The following is a 15,625-nucleotide window of genomic DNA, read 5'->3' on the forward strand; positions in this document are numbered from 1 at the left end:
GGCATGAACTTAGAGCATGGGAGAAGGTACAGAATCAGCCTGTCCACCACGGAGCTTCAGGCAGAAGTGAAAAAGAACATCAGTTAGAACAATATAGGCTCAGGAAACAACTTTGCAGGAAAACACCTATAATTAGGGACATAAGGAAGATGGCTATAGAGGGCATGATTGGGGAGAGGCAGAGTGAAGCAGACTGGAGGGTCTAGAGGCAGGAGCATGGCATTTAAAGGAAACTGCAAGTGTCTCCGATGGCAGAAAGGGGAAAGAAGCTGGCAGAGCAAGCAGGCAGGCAGGGCAAGGGGTCTTTGAACATCAGCATTCAAGAGGTCAAGTAGACCCTGAACAGTGTTAACAGGTGAGTGGAGGCAGAAAGCCAGGGAGCCCTGCCATGCCTGGGAAGATGTACAGGGAGAGCATCAGTGAACTCTCTCACCATACCCACTCTAATCTGGGGGCATCACTAGTGAGGGGTGTGTCTCCTGCACACAGGAATGTGTTTTCTGGAGGATTGTTGAACATCAAGGCTAGCTTTGGACTCATCAGTCATGAAATGCAGCAGCTGGATGGAATCTGGAGCAGAGGAGGCAGAGAAACCAAAGGAAAACAGCGCTGCAGTGAACTTGGCCTGTGCTCTCCTTCTCCTTGAGAGGGGCCCAGGGTAGGAAGCCTGGTCTAATTGGGGTGCTGGGGAACAACGGAGCAAGAAATTGCTTCTCCAGGGGGAGCAAAAGTCAAGACAAAGGAAAAATGAAGTTTCTAAGCTGAGCCCCAAACAACTCTGGCCCAACTTTCTCTCTGGAATCCTCACCACACCACAAAGAAAACAAGAGTGACTCAACAACCACATCTTTGGGGGAGGTGGGGTGTTGGCTGCTGCAAAGCAGGCCAAGCTCTTGTTCTTCCTCCTCCAGGTTCACTGTTGCCCCCCACTCCCACCCTCCAGCAGGCAGGATGACCTTGCCCCACCCACCTGGCCTTGGCTCCAGCCATCTCCCTCATCCCATACTCAGCTTTTAGCTTCCATGCAGTGGCCAAGTTAGGTCAGGAAAAACAGCTAAATTGTGGCTGAGGCAAGCAGGACATTTTTAAAGCCACCCCAGGGGCTGCAATACTGGGAGTGTCTGCAGCTCACTCTAGAGAACTCCAGAGAATCGTGGAGAGTAAAGGAAACACAGTGTCAGAAAGGGGCCCCTGCTTATAGTAGCTGAGGACTCGAGACAAGATGCTGAAACCTCTGTTAGGTTTCAACTGAGCTGACTAGCATGGGGCTAACTTCTTGGTTGGAGGGTTTCTGGATGGCACGCATCTCAACATTTAAAAGAGAATAGATGCCAGAAAAATATGAATGCCAGCAGCAGGTATTGTCCTCCCAACTCATGGCATTCTACTTACCCTGGATCTGATCCCCTGGCTAATCCTACAGGCAGTTTGAGGGCAATGATAGATGTTTTACATCATTTCTTTCCTCTGACCCTTAGACAGTACTTATTTCCTGGTGGACCGATATATTCAGATGTTTCTATTTCTTGGGGGAACAGTAGTATTACACTAAGTCTCTTAACACTCTGGCTGCACATTAGCAACCCTTAGTAAGTAGAATAATGTTTTCACACCTTTCTCACTGTTTGATATAGTCTAGACATAAAGCAGTAATATTGAGCAGTGGTGAACTGTGAGGTTGGGCTGCTTGGGGGCACCCACCCTTTTCCAAGGGTTGTGACTCTGGTGGGGAACTGCTCCTCACCTGTAACATGGGAATACCTTTCTCACGGAATTATTGGGCATTCCAGAGCACATGGAAAGCACTTCAAGTAGTGCCTGGCATGGAGTGAGTGCTACAACACAACCCATCCATCACCACCAACCAGTGTCTTCAGTGAGGCTCAGCTGTTGGCTGACTCCCTTGTTAAATGGTGACATTGGAAACCTCATCTGTTATCTGTAATAGAGAGTTCACCTTGCACGGTGGAGGTAGGTAGAGCTGAGCCCTTTCTGGGATAGGCAATAGAACAAAGTAATTTTGTGTTGCAAGACCCTTGCAACTCATAAAAGGAACTGTGAATATTATAATTTGTGCTCCTCAACACGACCCTGCCTATCTGACAACTTACTGTGGACCAAATACTGTACTCACAACTCTTCATGGGTTTATGCCACCAATGATCCCCATGCCCCCAAAGTTAGAACCATTCTCGTCTCCCACTTTGATGATGAGGGGAATGACATCCAAAGGTCACCCAGGGTTTCAGGTATTCAAACTCAGGTCACTTGGCTTCAAGTCCATACTTTTAACATGTTATATTATCCTTGTGGGCTGGATAGAAAAGTGTAAGATTACACAAGGTCTGAGGGTTCTTCTGCCTCTTCACTAGGCCTGAGGCAGCCAACACTGAAAACCACTTATATAGTTTTGCTCTACCAGATCCACCAGATCTGAAATCACATTTTTCCTAACTCTCTTTACTGCACCAAGCTTTCTTCAATAACCTTGGAGTATCCAGAGGTCACTGTCCTGATGGAACTGAAAATTACAGTTCTTAAATCTAAGTATTTTCAACTTACCCAGAAATCAAGTTTTTTCTTGCTAGGACATCAAAATATAATCCCCCCTCTCATCAAACAAAACACTACCCCTAAACAAAATGCACTCCCCCTCCTCAAACAAGGCAGACAGTCTATTTTCTTTCTCTGAAGTTAAGAGTGAAGAAGACAACAGGCAACAGTAGTGCATTCAGCTTTAATATCCCAAATATCTGTGCAGATGGGACCATGCTGCAAAACAATGCAGAGAACTGTAGACAAGCATGTCTCACTCAGAGGATTTGAGAGAAGGCACCAGAAACCGTACTTTGTCAGATTGCATGTAAACAGTAAATGGGGAGACTTTCACAGTGGAGCAGGAACTTCAATATCATTTCACTGGCACATCCTGCTGACAGAGTATGGCCTTATTGCTGCTGTTGCTGCTGCTTCTGTCACATCTTGGGCACCCTCTAGAGACAGAAGATAACCTTACTGCTGACCCTCAGTCTCCAGACCTTTACACTGTGATGTAAACAGTACCTGATGCTAGGAGACAAAGGCCCACACAGCAGCAGTTCCACAGGGCAAGAGAGGGTACAGATTTGAGTGTGAGCCCTAGGTCGGCTTTCCCTCTCCTATATACAGTGGCTGTGCCTCACAAATGGTTATTCATCAAGTGGAAGTAAAAAAATCAAGTCCTAAAAAGCCCAGGCGAATACAGTTTCTGTCCATGCTCTTCAATCGGGTGGCGTGGATAGGTCCTGGGTGGAGGGACGTACCACGTCTGGCCATCTTTCTAGGTGATGACAGTGGGGGCAGTACGTCCTGTCCTCTCCTGGAGCTGGGACACCTTCAGAGCAATGGAGATCAGGGGAGCCAGCATGACCTGAGAGAAACACAAAGGGAAGAACCTTTTCCATCACTTCATACACAGATCCCTGGTCCATGAGTCCAACCACCAGGTCTCCAAGATACCTGAGGCTCTTAAGTAATAGAGCAAACCCAAGACTGGCTCCAGCACCCCTTACTTCAGTGAGCCAACTCCAGGGTCTACCCTGCAAAGCATTCTGGGTATTTCCTTTTCACATCCCCCACATTCATCCCATCAAGCCTAAGAAATTCTTGTACTATAAATCTTTCGCCATGGTACCCACTTCTCTGCAACCCTCTGCAACAGTGTCCTAGTAAAACACTGTTCTCCTAGCTAGGTCCTTCTACATCCTCTGAGCTGATCCTCACACTGCATCCAAAGAGATCTTTCAGATGCAACCCCCTCCTTCACAGCTAGTTTTCACTGGGGGTTGGGGAGGATGTAGAGTTCACTGTTGAAATGAATCATCTATGATACTGGACAAACGAAAACTACATCTAGTTAAACTACCTGTTTTACAGAGGAAACTGATACCACACCATATCAAAAGTGTATAGTGACTGGACACAAATGGCCCAAACAGGACATTTTCTTGCTGTTACTGTCTTTCATCTATGTCAAATCATGCTAACTGGGAAAGCCAGCTCCACCAGCTGAGACCACCACATGCCACTGCCCTTGGGCCTTAGACACGGCAGCTAGAGTAAAGGCAGACACTCCCCAGGTGGCTGGTGGTGTCTGCAGGCAAGAGAGAACCCAAAATATTTTGTATGATCCTCCAGCCTGGGAATTTAGGTTCAGAAGAAATATATTTTTTCATCCCTTCTGTCTAGTGCGGACTAGGCTTTTATCCTGAAGATAAAAAGAGAGACAACCATTCCTGTCTTCCTCCTTTTCTCTTTCTTTATCCTAAGGGCCTGTGGTACAGACCTCAGGGCCCTTGGATCAAGGTTTAGGGAAGCCCAAACCACAAAAGGATATGGAGATTACTGATGCTGAAACCTGGCTGCTGGAAAAAGTGTGACACAGAAACATACTCTTGTGGCTCCTTTTTAACAAACCCAACTGTGCAGCACATATCTAGTCAAGTTCAGACAGCAGAAGGTTGGCTGCAAAGACTGACAGAAAAAGAGGCTGCCATCTAAAGGTCAAGTTTCAGTTTTGCAAAATGAAAAGGTTCGGACGCTCTGCTGGGAACAATGCAGATGTGCTTTGTATCACTAAACCACATATAAAACAAAACAAAACAAAAACCCAACAGGAAGATATACTTTGGGGTTTTTTACAATTAAAAATTCAGGGTCAAAAAGTTGAAAATGAACTGTTCTTTTTTACATGAGCACAGAAGCATACAACAGCACACATGTGGAGCTAAGAAGACAGCTTGGGGGGGGCACTTCTCTCCTTCACCATGTGGCTTCTGAGGTCCAAACTCAGGTCATAAGACTTGGTAGCAAGTGCCTTTACCTGTTCAGCCACCTCACTAGCTTTGAACTTCTTTTGACTTTTAATTTTTAATGTTTTAAAGATGCCTTTATTTGTATATATGGGTGTTGGCCTTCATGTATATAGGTGCACCACATGTGACTAGTGCCCATGGAGGTCAGAATAAAGAATCAGATTCCCTGGAAGTGGAGTTATGAATGGTTCCGAGCTATCACATGAGTGCTGGGTACCAAAACTGTGTCCTCTGCAAAGGCAGCAAGTGCTCCTAACCTCTGTGCATCTCTCCAGCCCTGAATGGATTTTTCTTAAAAGCTGATCTCATGTGCCTGCCCCAGTGATGAAGCATTTAAAATTCACTGTCTCCCCATGTCCCTACCATGATGTAAAGTTATCATTGCACCATTTTATATACAAGGAAACCAAGACACAAAAACATGGAACAATTCACCCGTGTACACAGGTTCTCAGTGATGGGAAGAGAATTTAAAATAAGACCTTTCTAACTCTACAACCTATATGTTCAAACCCCTATACTCAGAATCTCCAAATTCAAGTTTTATAAGATTTTATGAGGTACTAGAAGAAAAAGGGGCTTTGCGCAAAAGTACATATGACATACATTATTTCATTTCTTTTTCATAAAAGTTGTTTTATATTTAAGGTATCAAATGTAATTTTTAAATAGTTGGTTCTTTGCAGAATGATGAGGCTTATGAATGCTAAGCAGGCACTCTACCATCAGGCCAAATCCCCAGCTCCCAACAGGAGCTATGTAGTGAAGTGATTCCTACTGGTCAAACTACCTGACACATCCAATCTCTTCATAGTTCTTTTTATGTCATGGTGGTAGTGAAGACATCAGCAATATATTTTCTTAGAAAAATGTATGCACTTGATGCAGCATTACTAAATACAGGCATCAACGTGGCTGTGAAACCTCCAGACCTCCTGCATCCTGCTCAACTGCAAGTCTCTACCCTTTAACTAACATCTCCTGACCCTACCCAGCCGCTGCTAATGACCCTTCTCTCTGTGTCTGACTTAAATAAATTGTTTTTTTTTCACTTCCATAAATAAATAAGCTCATACTTCATCTGTCTCTCTAGTACTGGTTTATTTTACCCCGTATAATGCTCTCCAAGTTCACCATGTGGCTGCAAATGGCAGGACTCTCTTATTTTTAAGATGGAATAATTTTGCATTGTGTGACTTGGTCACACCTTTATCTCATCCTCTGCTGACAGTAATAAAGCTGGACTGACAATGGAACTGTCAATTGGCTAGGAGGTGCAGCCGTCTCTTCAGCATAAAGGCTCCAGTTTCTCTGGACACACACCCAGACAAAGACTGCTGATGGCATGGAAGTTCTTTGCGATTTGTTTGTTTTGTGTGTATGGGGGGTTCATACATTTTTGAAAATTGTAATACCAGTGTGCTTCCTATTCCCCAACATCAACACTTATCTTTAGTTCTTTTGCCAAAAGTCAGATGGGATGGGGTTGTAACTTATTCTGGCTTTCATCGACATTTCCCTTATGAATAGTGGCAGGGCCTCCTTTTTAAGTACCTCCTGGCCATTTATATGCCTTTGGAAAAGGCAAGATGCCATTTAAATGAGCATCTTTTAGGGTATGTTTCCTTGAGCCTTTATGGTACAATATGAATCTTGGAGAGAGCAATGTGCTGTGTTCCCTACACACTTGTGTATATAAGCACAGGATCATCTGCCAAGATTAGTGCTGTGAGGAACACACTTGGGGAAACTCCTCTATGCACCATTTATCCTCTTATCTTATCCTGGAAGTCCGGGACCCCTGCTCATTCCTACGTACTCCATAGGGACCTAACTCAGTAGGCTGCAAGTCAGTAGACTTTTCCAGCAAGACACATAAGACTACCTGGCCCTGCTTGTACCTGACCCTGATGAAGCTGGAACCAGCAAATGTTTTGTCAGAGCAAGTGGCCCACCAAGCAAAGCAATGCATGACCAAGGACAGGACAGACATCATACATGAACTAATGCAAAGGTCCATTCTTGTATAGCTGTCACTGAATGGAGCACATGCCTAGGAAGTGCTGGTTGCCTTTCTGTGCCTCAGTGCCCTCATCAGTATAAGGGAGAATAACAGTCTATACAATTTGAGAACTAAATGAATAGGGGCTGGGGCAGGTAAGATTGCCACATAAGTATTACCACGTGAGTTACATCTCCAGAACTCACAACAAGCAGAGCATGGCTGTGCACATACTTAGAACCCCATCACTGTGAGGCGGAAAGACAGAGGAGGTCACTTGCCAGCTGCTAGCCTAGCTTCAGGCTCAGTGAGAGACCCTGTCTCAGGGGAATAAGGTAGATGATAGCAGGGCATTGACATCTTTCTCTGGCTTCCAGAAAGACATAGGTATACATCACTACATATGTCATACACACACACACACACACACACACACACACACACACACACACACACACACGAGAGAGAGAGAGAGAGAGAGAGAGAGAGAGAGAGAGAGAAACATACACACACACACTCACATGAGAAACAGCACGAGATTGTTAACTGAGTGTATTTATGCAATGGGCTTAGTAAACAGCAAATGTTCTGACAAAATCTAATCGTTATTGGTCATTTTGCTCTAACATACTACAAGAGACAAAGGAGAAAGCAAGTAGAGCTGGTGGCCCGATGGGTCGTTGAGAATTGACAGTGATGTCACAGGTTCAGTGGACCACAATCACTCCCTTGAACCAAAATAATGAATCAGGGTGCAGGGCATAGGCATTACCTGGGGGTCCTGATTGATGTTGGCAGCGCCCTTCTCATAACTATCAATATACAGCCGAATGGTGGCCCCTGCACTCCCGGTGCCACTCAGTCTGAAGATGATACGAGAACCATCTGCAAAAATAAGCCGCAAGCCCTGGAAAAAGATAAGCAAAGGGGTTTTCCCCATGAAGGCTGAAAGGGAGACTGGCAGACATGAGGGGTCCATTTGGAGACCCAATCTTATCCACTAGAGGATTAGATCCTTGATAGATGGTAGCAATCGAGCCCTGTGAGTCTGCCTTCTATCAGCCTCACTGCATCCAGACGGAGAGGCTTAACTAATGTAGGAGCAGCATTTCCAGGGTCATCTGGGAGATACAATCTTGGTGATGCTGGAGGCATAAGGCTCTCACCCCTGCCCATTTCCCTGTGATTCATGGACTGGTCATTTCAGCTTGAAGCTTAATAAATAAGTAAAGCTGCTAGATGCAGGATTTGACTTGAGGCTCTGGAGGGAACTGCAGGCAGATGAGAGGAAGGGCTCTGTAGAGAGCACTGGGAGGCAATCTCTGAAAGGGCCAAGTGCCCTGAACAGTAGGAGTGGATGCTCACCCTAACCCAGCATGATCCAATGGTCAGTCACCTGATGACTGATAACTCAAAGTGAGATCCGTGGTGGTGCAAAGCCTTTTTCTCCTTCCCTTCCTTCCAGTACCTTTATGCTTTACTTAGAGAGATGTTGAAGACTCTCAGACAGCTGTTTTCCAGTATAAGCAAGAGAGGTTACATCAGACGTTTGCCTAAGGGTCCTTCACTCCATATGAGTCTATGTGTATGATGCCAAAGACTGATCAGAAAGGACACTCCTCCCTTGGTGCTTGTCACCACTTCACAGTTCTAGCTGTGCCATTCTTTAGATTTGATGTGAGGACAGAAGATGGGACATGCAGAGGGTGTTCTCTAGCTAGTCAACAGAGAGGGTACATTTACTCCCACCCAGCATGTTTTACTTTCTAGAAGTGTACCAGGGTTGTCCTCACCCCCAAGCTTCAACTGGAAGCTTCTAAAACCTCCTCCCTATGTTTACTTTAGGCCATTTTCTCTCCTACCCCATCTTCCCACTAAGTGCTCTAGTTTCCTACAAAGTGGCACTGCTGTCTCCTTCCTTGTGGCACAGAACACAGCTCTACCTTCCCATGATGCCACTGCCATGCCCCTCCCTCAAGGACGAGGTGCCTGCAGAGTTGGGGCCTTATATTCTGAACTTCTGTTCTTGCTCTTAAGGCTGCACTACAACCTCTGGGCCGCTCTGCCATCCTCTGGGCTGCTCTCTCCTCTACAGGCCTCTTTCCTGCAAGACCTAAATTACAGTCATCCAGACTGATCCAGAGTCCTCATTCATGGCAAAGGCATAAGGCTACTCCACTTGCTAGAACTGGACACTAAAAGTCCATGGGAGGCTCTACTCTTTACAAGGGGGCTTCTAGTGACTTCCCAAATCCATCTCCTCCAATACCTGGCAGATGCCATGTAAGAAAGCAAGTCAAAGCTCTGCAGACCTTTGGGAAAAGCAAGCAGGAGGGTTAGTGTACACCAACACCTTCATCCCCTTAATTGTCCCTGCTTCTGAATTCCCAGGCATGACTTTATTCCTTGACAACAGGCAACAGATGTAAAAGTGAGCAGACCCTGGGTGCTGAATGACTGTGAGAAGTAGCAAGAAGGGTGACCAGCTGGGAGCTGGTCATGAGAAACCCAGCCATCTGTCACCACCCAGGACAGGTCAGATTCTCAGCTATGCTGTTCTACTAAGCACTGCCTTGTCAGATGGCCACAGATAACAACAGTGGGAATTTCTAACCGGGAAGCCTTCCTTGGGGAGGCATACTGTTACTATGAATCTAGAGTATATTAAAGGAGTACATACAATGTCACTCAATGTCACTCATGACATCATACTGCTATCGTGTCTGAAGAGAGAAAAAATGATATCTAGGGCCACAGTAATGTTTTTCTACATCTTTAAGACTTCTTTATACATTCCACTTGGCATCTTGGATATAATTTTTGGGTGTACAAAACCCCCTAGCATCTAGGCTGAGTTCTAGCATGGAGGTACAAGAGGCTGCAAAGAACTATGGCAAAACAAAAACAAAAACAAAAACAAAACACCACAACTCTCTGAGAGTCACATGGAACTGGGCAGAAGGCCAGCTGAGATTCATAGCCCTAGAAAAACAGGCCCACCAAGCAAACACAACCTAGAGTCTTTTCCATTTTTTTTTTTGCTTGAGGCTTCAGAGATGACACGCTGGGGTATCTCTCACATACTCACGATCTGTTCCTACCTGATTTCTTGAAACGCTTCCGTCTACCGGGTCACTATATTCAAAGTTATCAGCCTTCTCCACAGTGTAGACTTTATCATTTGCTGAGAACTGCTTCCCCACAAAGGAACGGTCCAACATCAGGGCTTCCAGGTCCTTCATCATTTTGTTTGCACCCTCGGCTTCCACCTCCTCATAATCATACCTGGAAGAAGTAGTTGAGACCCCTGGGTTGACTTTAGGGCATCGGAGGCAAGTAGCACTGTTGTCATCCTTTGCTTGGTCCTCCCCCAAAGCCATCTAACTCCAGGAAGCTGGTGAAAAGCTGTGAGCTTGTCAGTAGCAGGAATGGTGTGTGCTGGGGATGAAAGGAAGGTTCAAAAGAAAAGGACAGGGCCTTCTGAATAACCAGAGAACTCCTGGGGTGGCTTTTCTAAAGAAAGAAGCTCAAGGATGCTTTAAGGGCTTCGAGGAGCCACCATCTACTGCTGCATCCCTACACCTTGAGGAGGGAACATGACCAGTTCTACTACCTCCAAAGAACTCTCCGTCATACCATGACTCTGGTCCTTCTGGTCCAAATGCCTATTGCTCTTACAAGGTGAAGGCTGAGCCTGTCCTCAGTTTTGGACCTATGTGAAGCTATGAGACTGTGGCTAAGCAGGGTTCCAGTACCCACAGAATTTCCTAGAACAAGGCTGGACTATCAAGAGACCAGATAAGCAGCCAAAAGCTAACTAGTTATGCTTCAAACACCAGCCTACTTCAGCAGGGTGTGTATTCTGCTTTAAATTCAGCCTGGCAGAGGGATGCCTGAAGTGGATGATAGGGGTCAAGAAAAGAAAACAGCTGTAGCACAAATGAAATTCTGTGATGATTATTTTTCTCTCAAGACTTGTTCTCAACCTCTTTCTTGTGAAGTTAAAGACCTTGGCATGCTTTCTTAACCTGATGGTACATGTCCTCTTGAAACAGTTAGAGGCTCAAGATGGCAGAATCCATTTGTTTGCTATATCGAAACGAGTACAAGATGTGCAAGATAACACCTCTGAGACACGAGGAATACTGGAGAATTACAGCCAACATACTCTGGCTCCGGGAGTCTATGAAGCCAAGACAAAAAGCCCCCTCTGTCCTGAAGTTGGCGATTTCCCCCAGGTAAAATGACAGAGCAAGAAATTACAACCAGACTTCTGTGCCTTATGCCTGTGACTTTTGGGTGTTTGGGAAAGACACAAACACAGAGGGCTGGAATGGAAAGAATCCTGGCTTTGTAACCAGACAGAGCAAACTACATCTCCAGCTTCTGCTAGCTGCTACCTGCACAGAAGGGTCAGCTGTCCGGATTCTCAGAATCTCAGTTGTCTTATCAAATAATTGTCTTAAGGCTCAGGTGAGACACTAGTGTGGAAGATGATGAGGGTACATTGCTCTGTGAATGGAGGATACAGAGGACTCAGCATGAATCATAAATGTGGGTTCTGAAGACTGGATTTGCAGTCCTTGATTTGCATTTGTATTTGATAGGCAGTAAAAATATGGTGAACCATTTCCAATATGGAAGTGTGTTTGTGTATCAACAGTGAAGCTCTGACCACCACTCAACCTTGATTCCACTCTGGCTACTGTTCATTCATCAGTTCATTGGAGTCTATTCAAGGAGTGCTTACAAGGAGTCTGTATGACTCAGATGACACCACAGAGCATAACAACAAACATGCTGGTGTTTTTTTGACACTCTGGATCCAGAGTGTCCAGGATTGCTACTGTGAATTACCAGGTGTTCTTGCTCCTAGGAAGAACATTCCTGATTGGTCCCCAGGACTTCTTCATTGATAACACATGGCAGTTTTTTATTTATGCATTCAACAAAAGAGTAATTTAGTCAAAAATCCTCTTAAAAGGTTAAGGAGTTCAAGTTGCTTAAGGTTTGATATTTTTCTGATTTTTTGAAGATCATAGACTATCAGTTCTGGGATATACATACTTTCTTTTCCTTCTAAAAACATCTAGTACCCATTTTATAAAAAATGCAACTAAGGAAAAAAATAACAATAAAACAAACAAACAAACAAAAAATAGCCAGGCATGGCAGCACATTCCTTTAATACTAGCACTTATAAGGCAGAGTCAGGCAGATCTTTGTAAGTTTGAGGCCAGCCAGGGCAATATAGAGAGTGAATTCCTGTTTTTTTTAAAAAAAATGTAACTGAGGTCCATTGAAATTATATTTATAAATTTCTCAAATATAAACACTTTACCTAATATCCCTTTTTGTAAAAATATTGAGATTCAGGGAAACAACTATTCGATTTTTACACTTAGTAAGGGATAGTCAAATTAGAAATAATGAAAAACACTACTGGTAAAAACATATTTTGGGGGTACTAGGAGTTGAACCCAAAGCCTCCTACATACTGACCACATGGATGCTTCACTCACTATTCAGCTCTCCTATAGCCCCACTCCTCACATTTTAACACTTTTTGTTTGTTTGTTTGTTTGTTTGTTTGTTTTTCGAGACAGGGTTTCGCTGTAGCTTTGGAGCCTATCCTGGCACTCGCTCTGGAGACCAGGCTGGCCTCGAACTCACAGAGGCCTGCCTCTGCCTCCCGAGTGCTGGGATTAAAGGCGTGTGCCACCAATGCCCATCAGACATTTTAACACTTTTAAAAATACAAGAGTATATGGTAAAAAATTGTTAAGTGTTCTTAAATATTTTTCCCTACAGAATCACCAGTACCTGGGAGAAAGAAAAATAGATAGTAAATATTTGTTGGATCAGTGGATGAGATGCTGACCAGCAGCATGGAGTCCTAGTTAATGAGTCAGAAAGCTGATTTGAGCTGAGCATTAATTTTTTCCAGAGTTTAAGGAGAAATGTTTCCAGGCTTTTTGAACTCCAGAGATTAGAAAACATCTTCGGACTCTGATTTCACTTAATCCTCTCAATAGCCAAACCAATATTTCTCTTTCTACAGATGAGAAAACTGAATACAGAGGTTAAATGACCTCCTAACTCAGAAACAAAAATAAGCTCAAATCGATTTCTGTGATTCTAAGTGCAATTTATTATCCTGTCTACCTGACAGATACATTTAAAGTACTTATAAATACTGCTTATTCTTTTGATTAGGCTAGCTAATTTTTAAAAACCCTTGATCTTTATGGTTGGCTTAAAAATGGACTTCATCTTCACCCTGAGCAGATCATTTTCAAAGTCCCCAGTTAGAGAAGCGGCATGGACTTGGGTGCCAGTGTCATTACAGACAGGATAAACACTGTCCCTGAGAAGTCTCTCTGCCCACTTCCCCATGATCCCTGGAACCCAGTCCAGGCTGGATTACCTGGTAAAGAAGTTCCGGCCAAACTTTTGCCAGTGGTCTTTGAGGATGTCCTCCACGCTCTGCTTTCGGGTGGCCAGAATGGAGAGCCAGGCCAGGACAGCCCACAGTCCATCTTTCTCACGAATGTGGTCGGAACCTGCAAGGCAATGAGAAACTTGGCTTTTCAAGAGGCCTTGAGTGCAAGCCCAGCGGTACACAGGCTACTAAAGCAGCCAAGGGCTCTTCCGAGGACTCCAACATGTGAAAGGACTTGTGTGTTCAACAAAGTGGCACAGTCCTGACAAACAACGGAAGAAACTTAGGAATCAAAGGTAGATGCCAATAGCATCTCTGGAGTGATTTGGTAGAGCCTGGTGTATCAATTACAAAGTATTAGTGTGAGAGGAAAGGTCCCATATCAATCTTAAATAAACAATAGGAAAACATGTCTATTGTAAATTTCAGTAGATAAAACAGCCTGAAGCACCATGGAACAAAGCAAAGCATCCAGATAGAGATGTAGATACAGGGGAGACTGAAGTCAATAAAGTCTCACCTTGAGCCTATGAGAACATAATGGATTGCTTTTAATGATGTTAGCATAACGGGCTCATATAAAGAAACTTCAGGGTTTTTTCCTTAAAAAGAAAACAGTTCAAATATAGAAGTTGAAACCCCTGCTAGGTAAGTATGATGGTGTATACATGTCATCTCAGCACTGGAGAGGTGGAGGCAAGAAGATCAGACTTCACAGCCAGCCTGGGCTATATGAAGACTTGTCTTTAAAAAATGGGAAAAGGTGGAGGGGTGGTCTGAAAGCCTTAAAATACTAGAAAATTCACAAGTTTCCTTTTACTCTTGAGAGTAATAAATGCAGGCAAATCCATTATTCATAAAGAAAAACTGACACATTTATTTACTTTTAAAATGCTTATTCTTTTTTATTTCTATATAGCACTATGATATAAATAAAATTAAAGGTCACTGATACAGTTTAAAGAATCTATTATTATTTACAACTGTAAAACAGATATTTACAATATTTAGTATAGAAAAGAATGCTATTAATATGAAGAAAGCAAGATCTAAATAAACACAAGTACGCCAAAGATATACTGGGCAATTCATATAAAAATTAATTGGTTATTTTATAATTACCTAATGTAACAAAAGGCTGACACTATTTTTAAGAAGATAATTAAAACCACAATGAGCAACTGGTACTTCTAGCAAACAGCCACAGATTTAAGTTAGAACCTTGGGTGTTAGGGGAAGTATAAGGGAAATGAGATCCTGCTACAGTGCTCTTGTATTACACTGGTACCACCCTTCTGAGAGGCAGGTTGGCACAAAGTATCAAACTCTAGTGGGCAACCCTGTTCTAGGACATCTTTCTTTAAACCAGTAAGGGCCGGATTAGTGACTGGGACACATTCTTCTTTTTGCTGAGGTTCTTGCTAAAATCTTCACTAAAATCAAGAAATTATCTCCTTTGCATGAATGACTGTGACTCGTGTGTGTGTGTGTGTGTGTGTGTGTGTGTGTGTGTGTGTGTGTGTATGTACGCGCACGCACGCTGCACCCACATACATATGTTTGTGTGTATAGAAAGACCTTTTTTAGAAGCCTGCCATGAGCCAAAACTTTCTTTTAGCATTTTAACTTTTTAAAAAAAATCAAAACAAAGCATACACCATAGTAAACTAATTTTCTATTTTCTGAGGATTCCACGTGGTTAGAATCATAGAATAGATTTTTAGAATCTATTCTATGATTTATAGAATAGTATATTTCCCATACTGCCACATTGTGAAGTTCTTTACATGTCCTCTTGTCCTCCTTGCCTTTGCACCTGATCGTGTTTTCCTCAGTACTTCAGAGTATCTGGAATGATGCTGGCCACTGTGTGGACATGGCTGGGGGTGTCTTGAGTATGAGACTCTTAATCTCAGGATTATAGGTTCAAGCTCCAAGTTGGGTACCAGTTGTAACACAAATAAATAAAAGACCCAGAGACAGATATTGGGGTTCAAGCTTCAAACTGAAGATCAGAAAAGCAAAGTAGGCAAGCTACTAGCTATTACCTCTACCTCAGGCTGAAAGGGCCGATCCTGTATCCACCAGCTCTCATTAAGCCTTGGACTGCTGCCTTCCCTCAGTGTGGCTGGAGAATGAATGGCAGCTTTGCGACCCTGTTCCTGCCTTAAATACCTCTCATGAGTCCTGGGATTAAAGGCGTTCTTTTCTGTTACTCATTTAGACTGATTCAATCTCTTGTAGCCCTGGGTGGCCTTGCACTCAGAGAGATCCATCTGTTTTTGTCTCCTGAATCCTGGGATTAAAGGTGTGTGCCACCACTGCCTG

At 43.8% G+C, this 15,625-nt stretch overlaps 1 protein-coding gene across 1 annotated transcript in view; it reads right to left on the bottom strand.

Annotated features, from left to right (window-relative positions):
- Window positions 1–2,718: 2,718 nt before the first annotated feature.
- The window catches only part of Pgm1 (phosphoglucomutase 1), a 56,848-nt gene continuing 43,941 nt past the window's right edge, over window positions 2,719–15,625 (bottom strand). Inside the window, exons 8-11 of the mRNA XM_027400497.2 lie at window positions 13,283–13,418; window positions 9,957–10,140; window positions 7,628–7,762; window positions 2,719–3,409 (exon numbers count right to left, since the gene is read on the bottom strand). Coding sequence (XP_027256298.1) covers window positions 3,320–3,409; window positions 7,628–7,762; window positions 9,957–10,140; window positions 13,283–13,418 — 545 coding nt within the window. The 3' untranslated portion in view covers window positions 2,719–3,319. The remainder of the gene's footprint in view (window positions 3,410–7,627; window positions 7,763–9,956; window positions 10,141–13,282; window positions 13,419–15,625) is intronic.

The sequence above is a fragment of the Cricetulus griseus genome, chromosome 2 (genome assembly GCF_003668045.3).
Source record: "Cricetulus griseus strain 17A/GY chromosome 2, alternate assembly CriGri-PICRH-1.0, whole genome shotgun sequence".
In the NCBI taxonomy this organism is placed as follows: domain Eukaryota; kingdom Metazoa; phylum Chordata; class Mammalia; order Rodentia; family Cricetidae; genus Cricetulus; species Cricetulus griseus.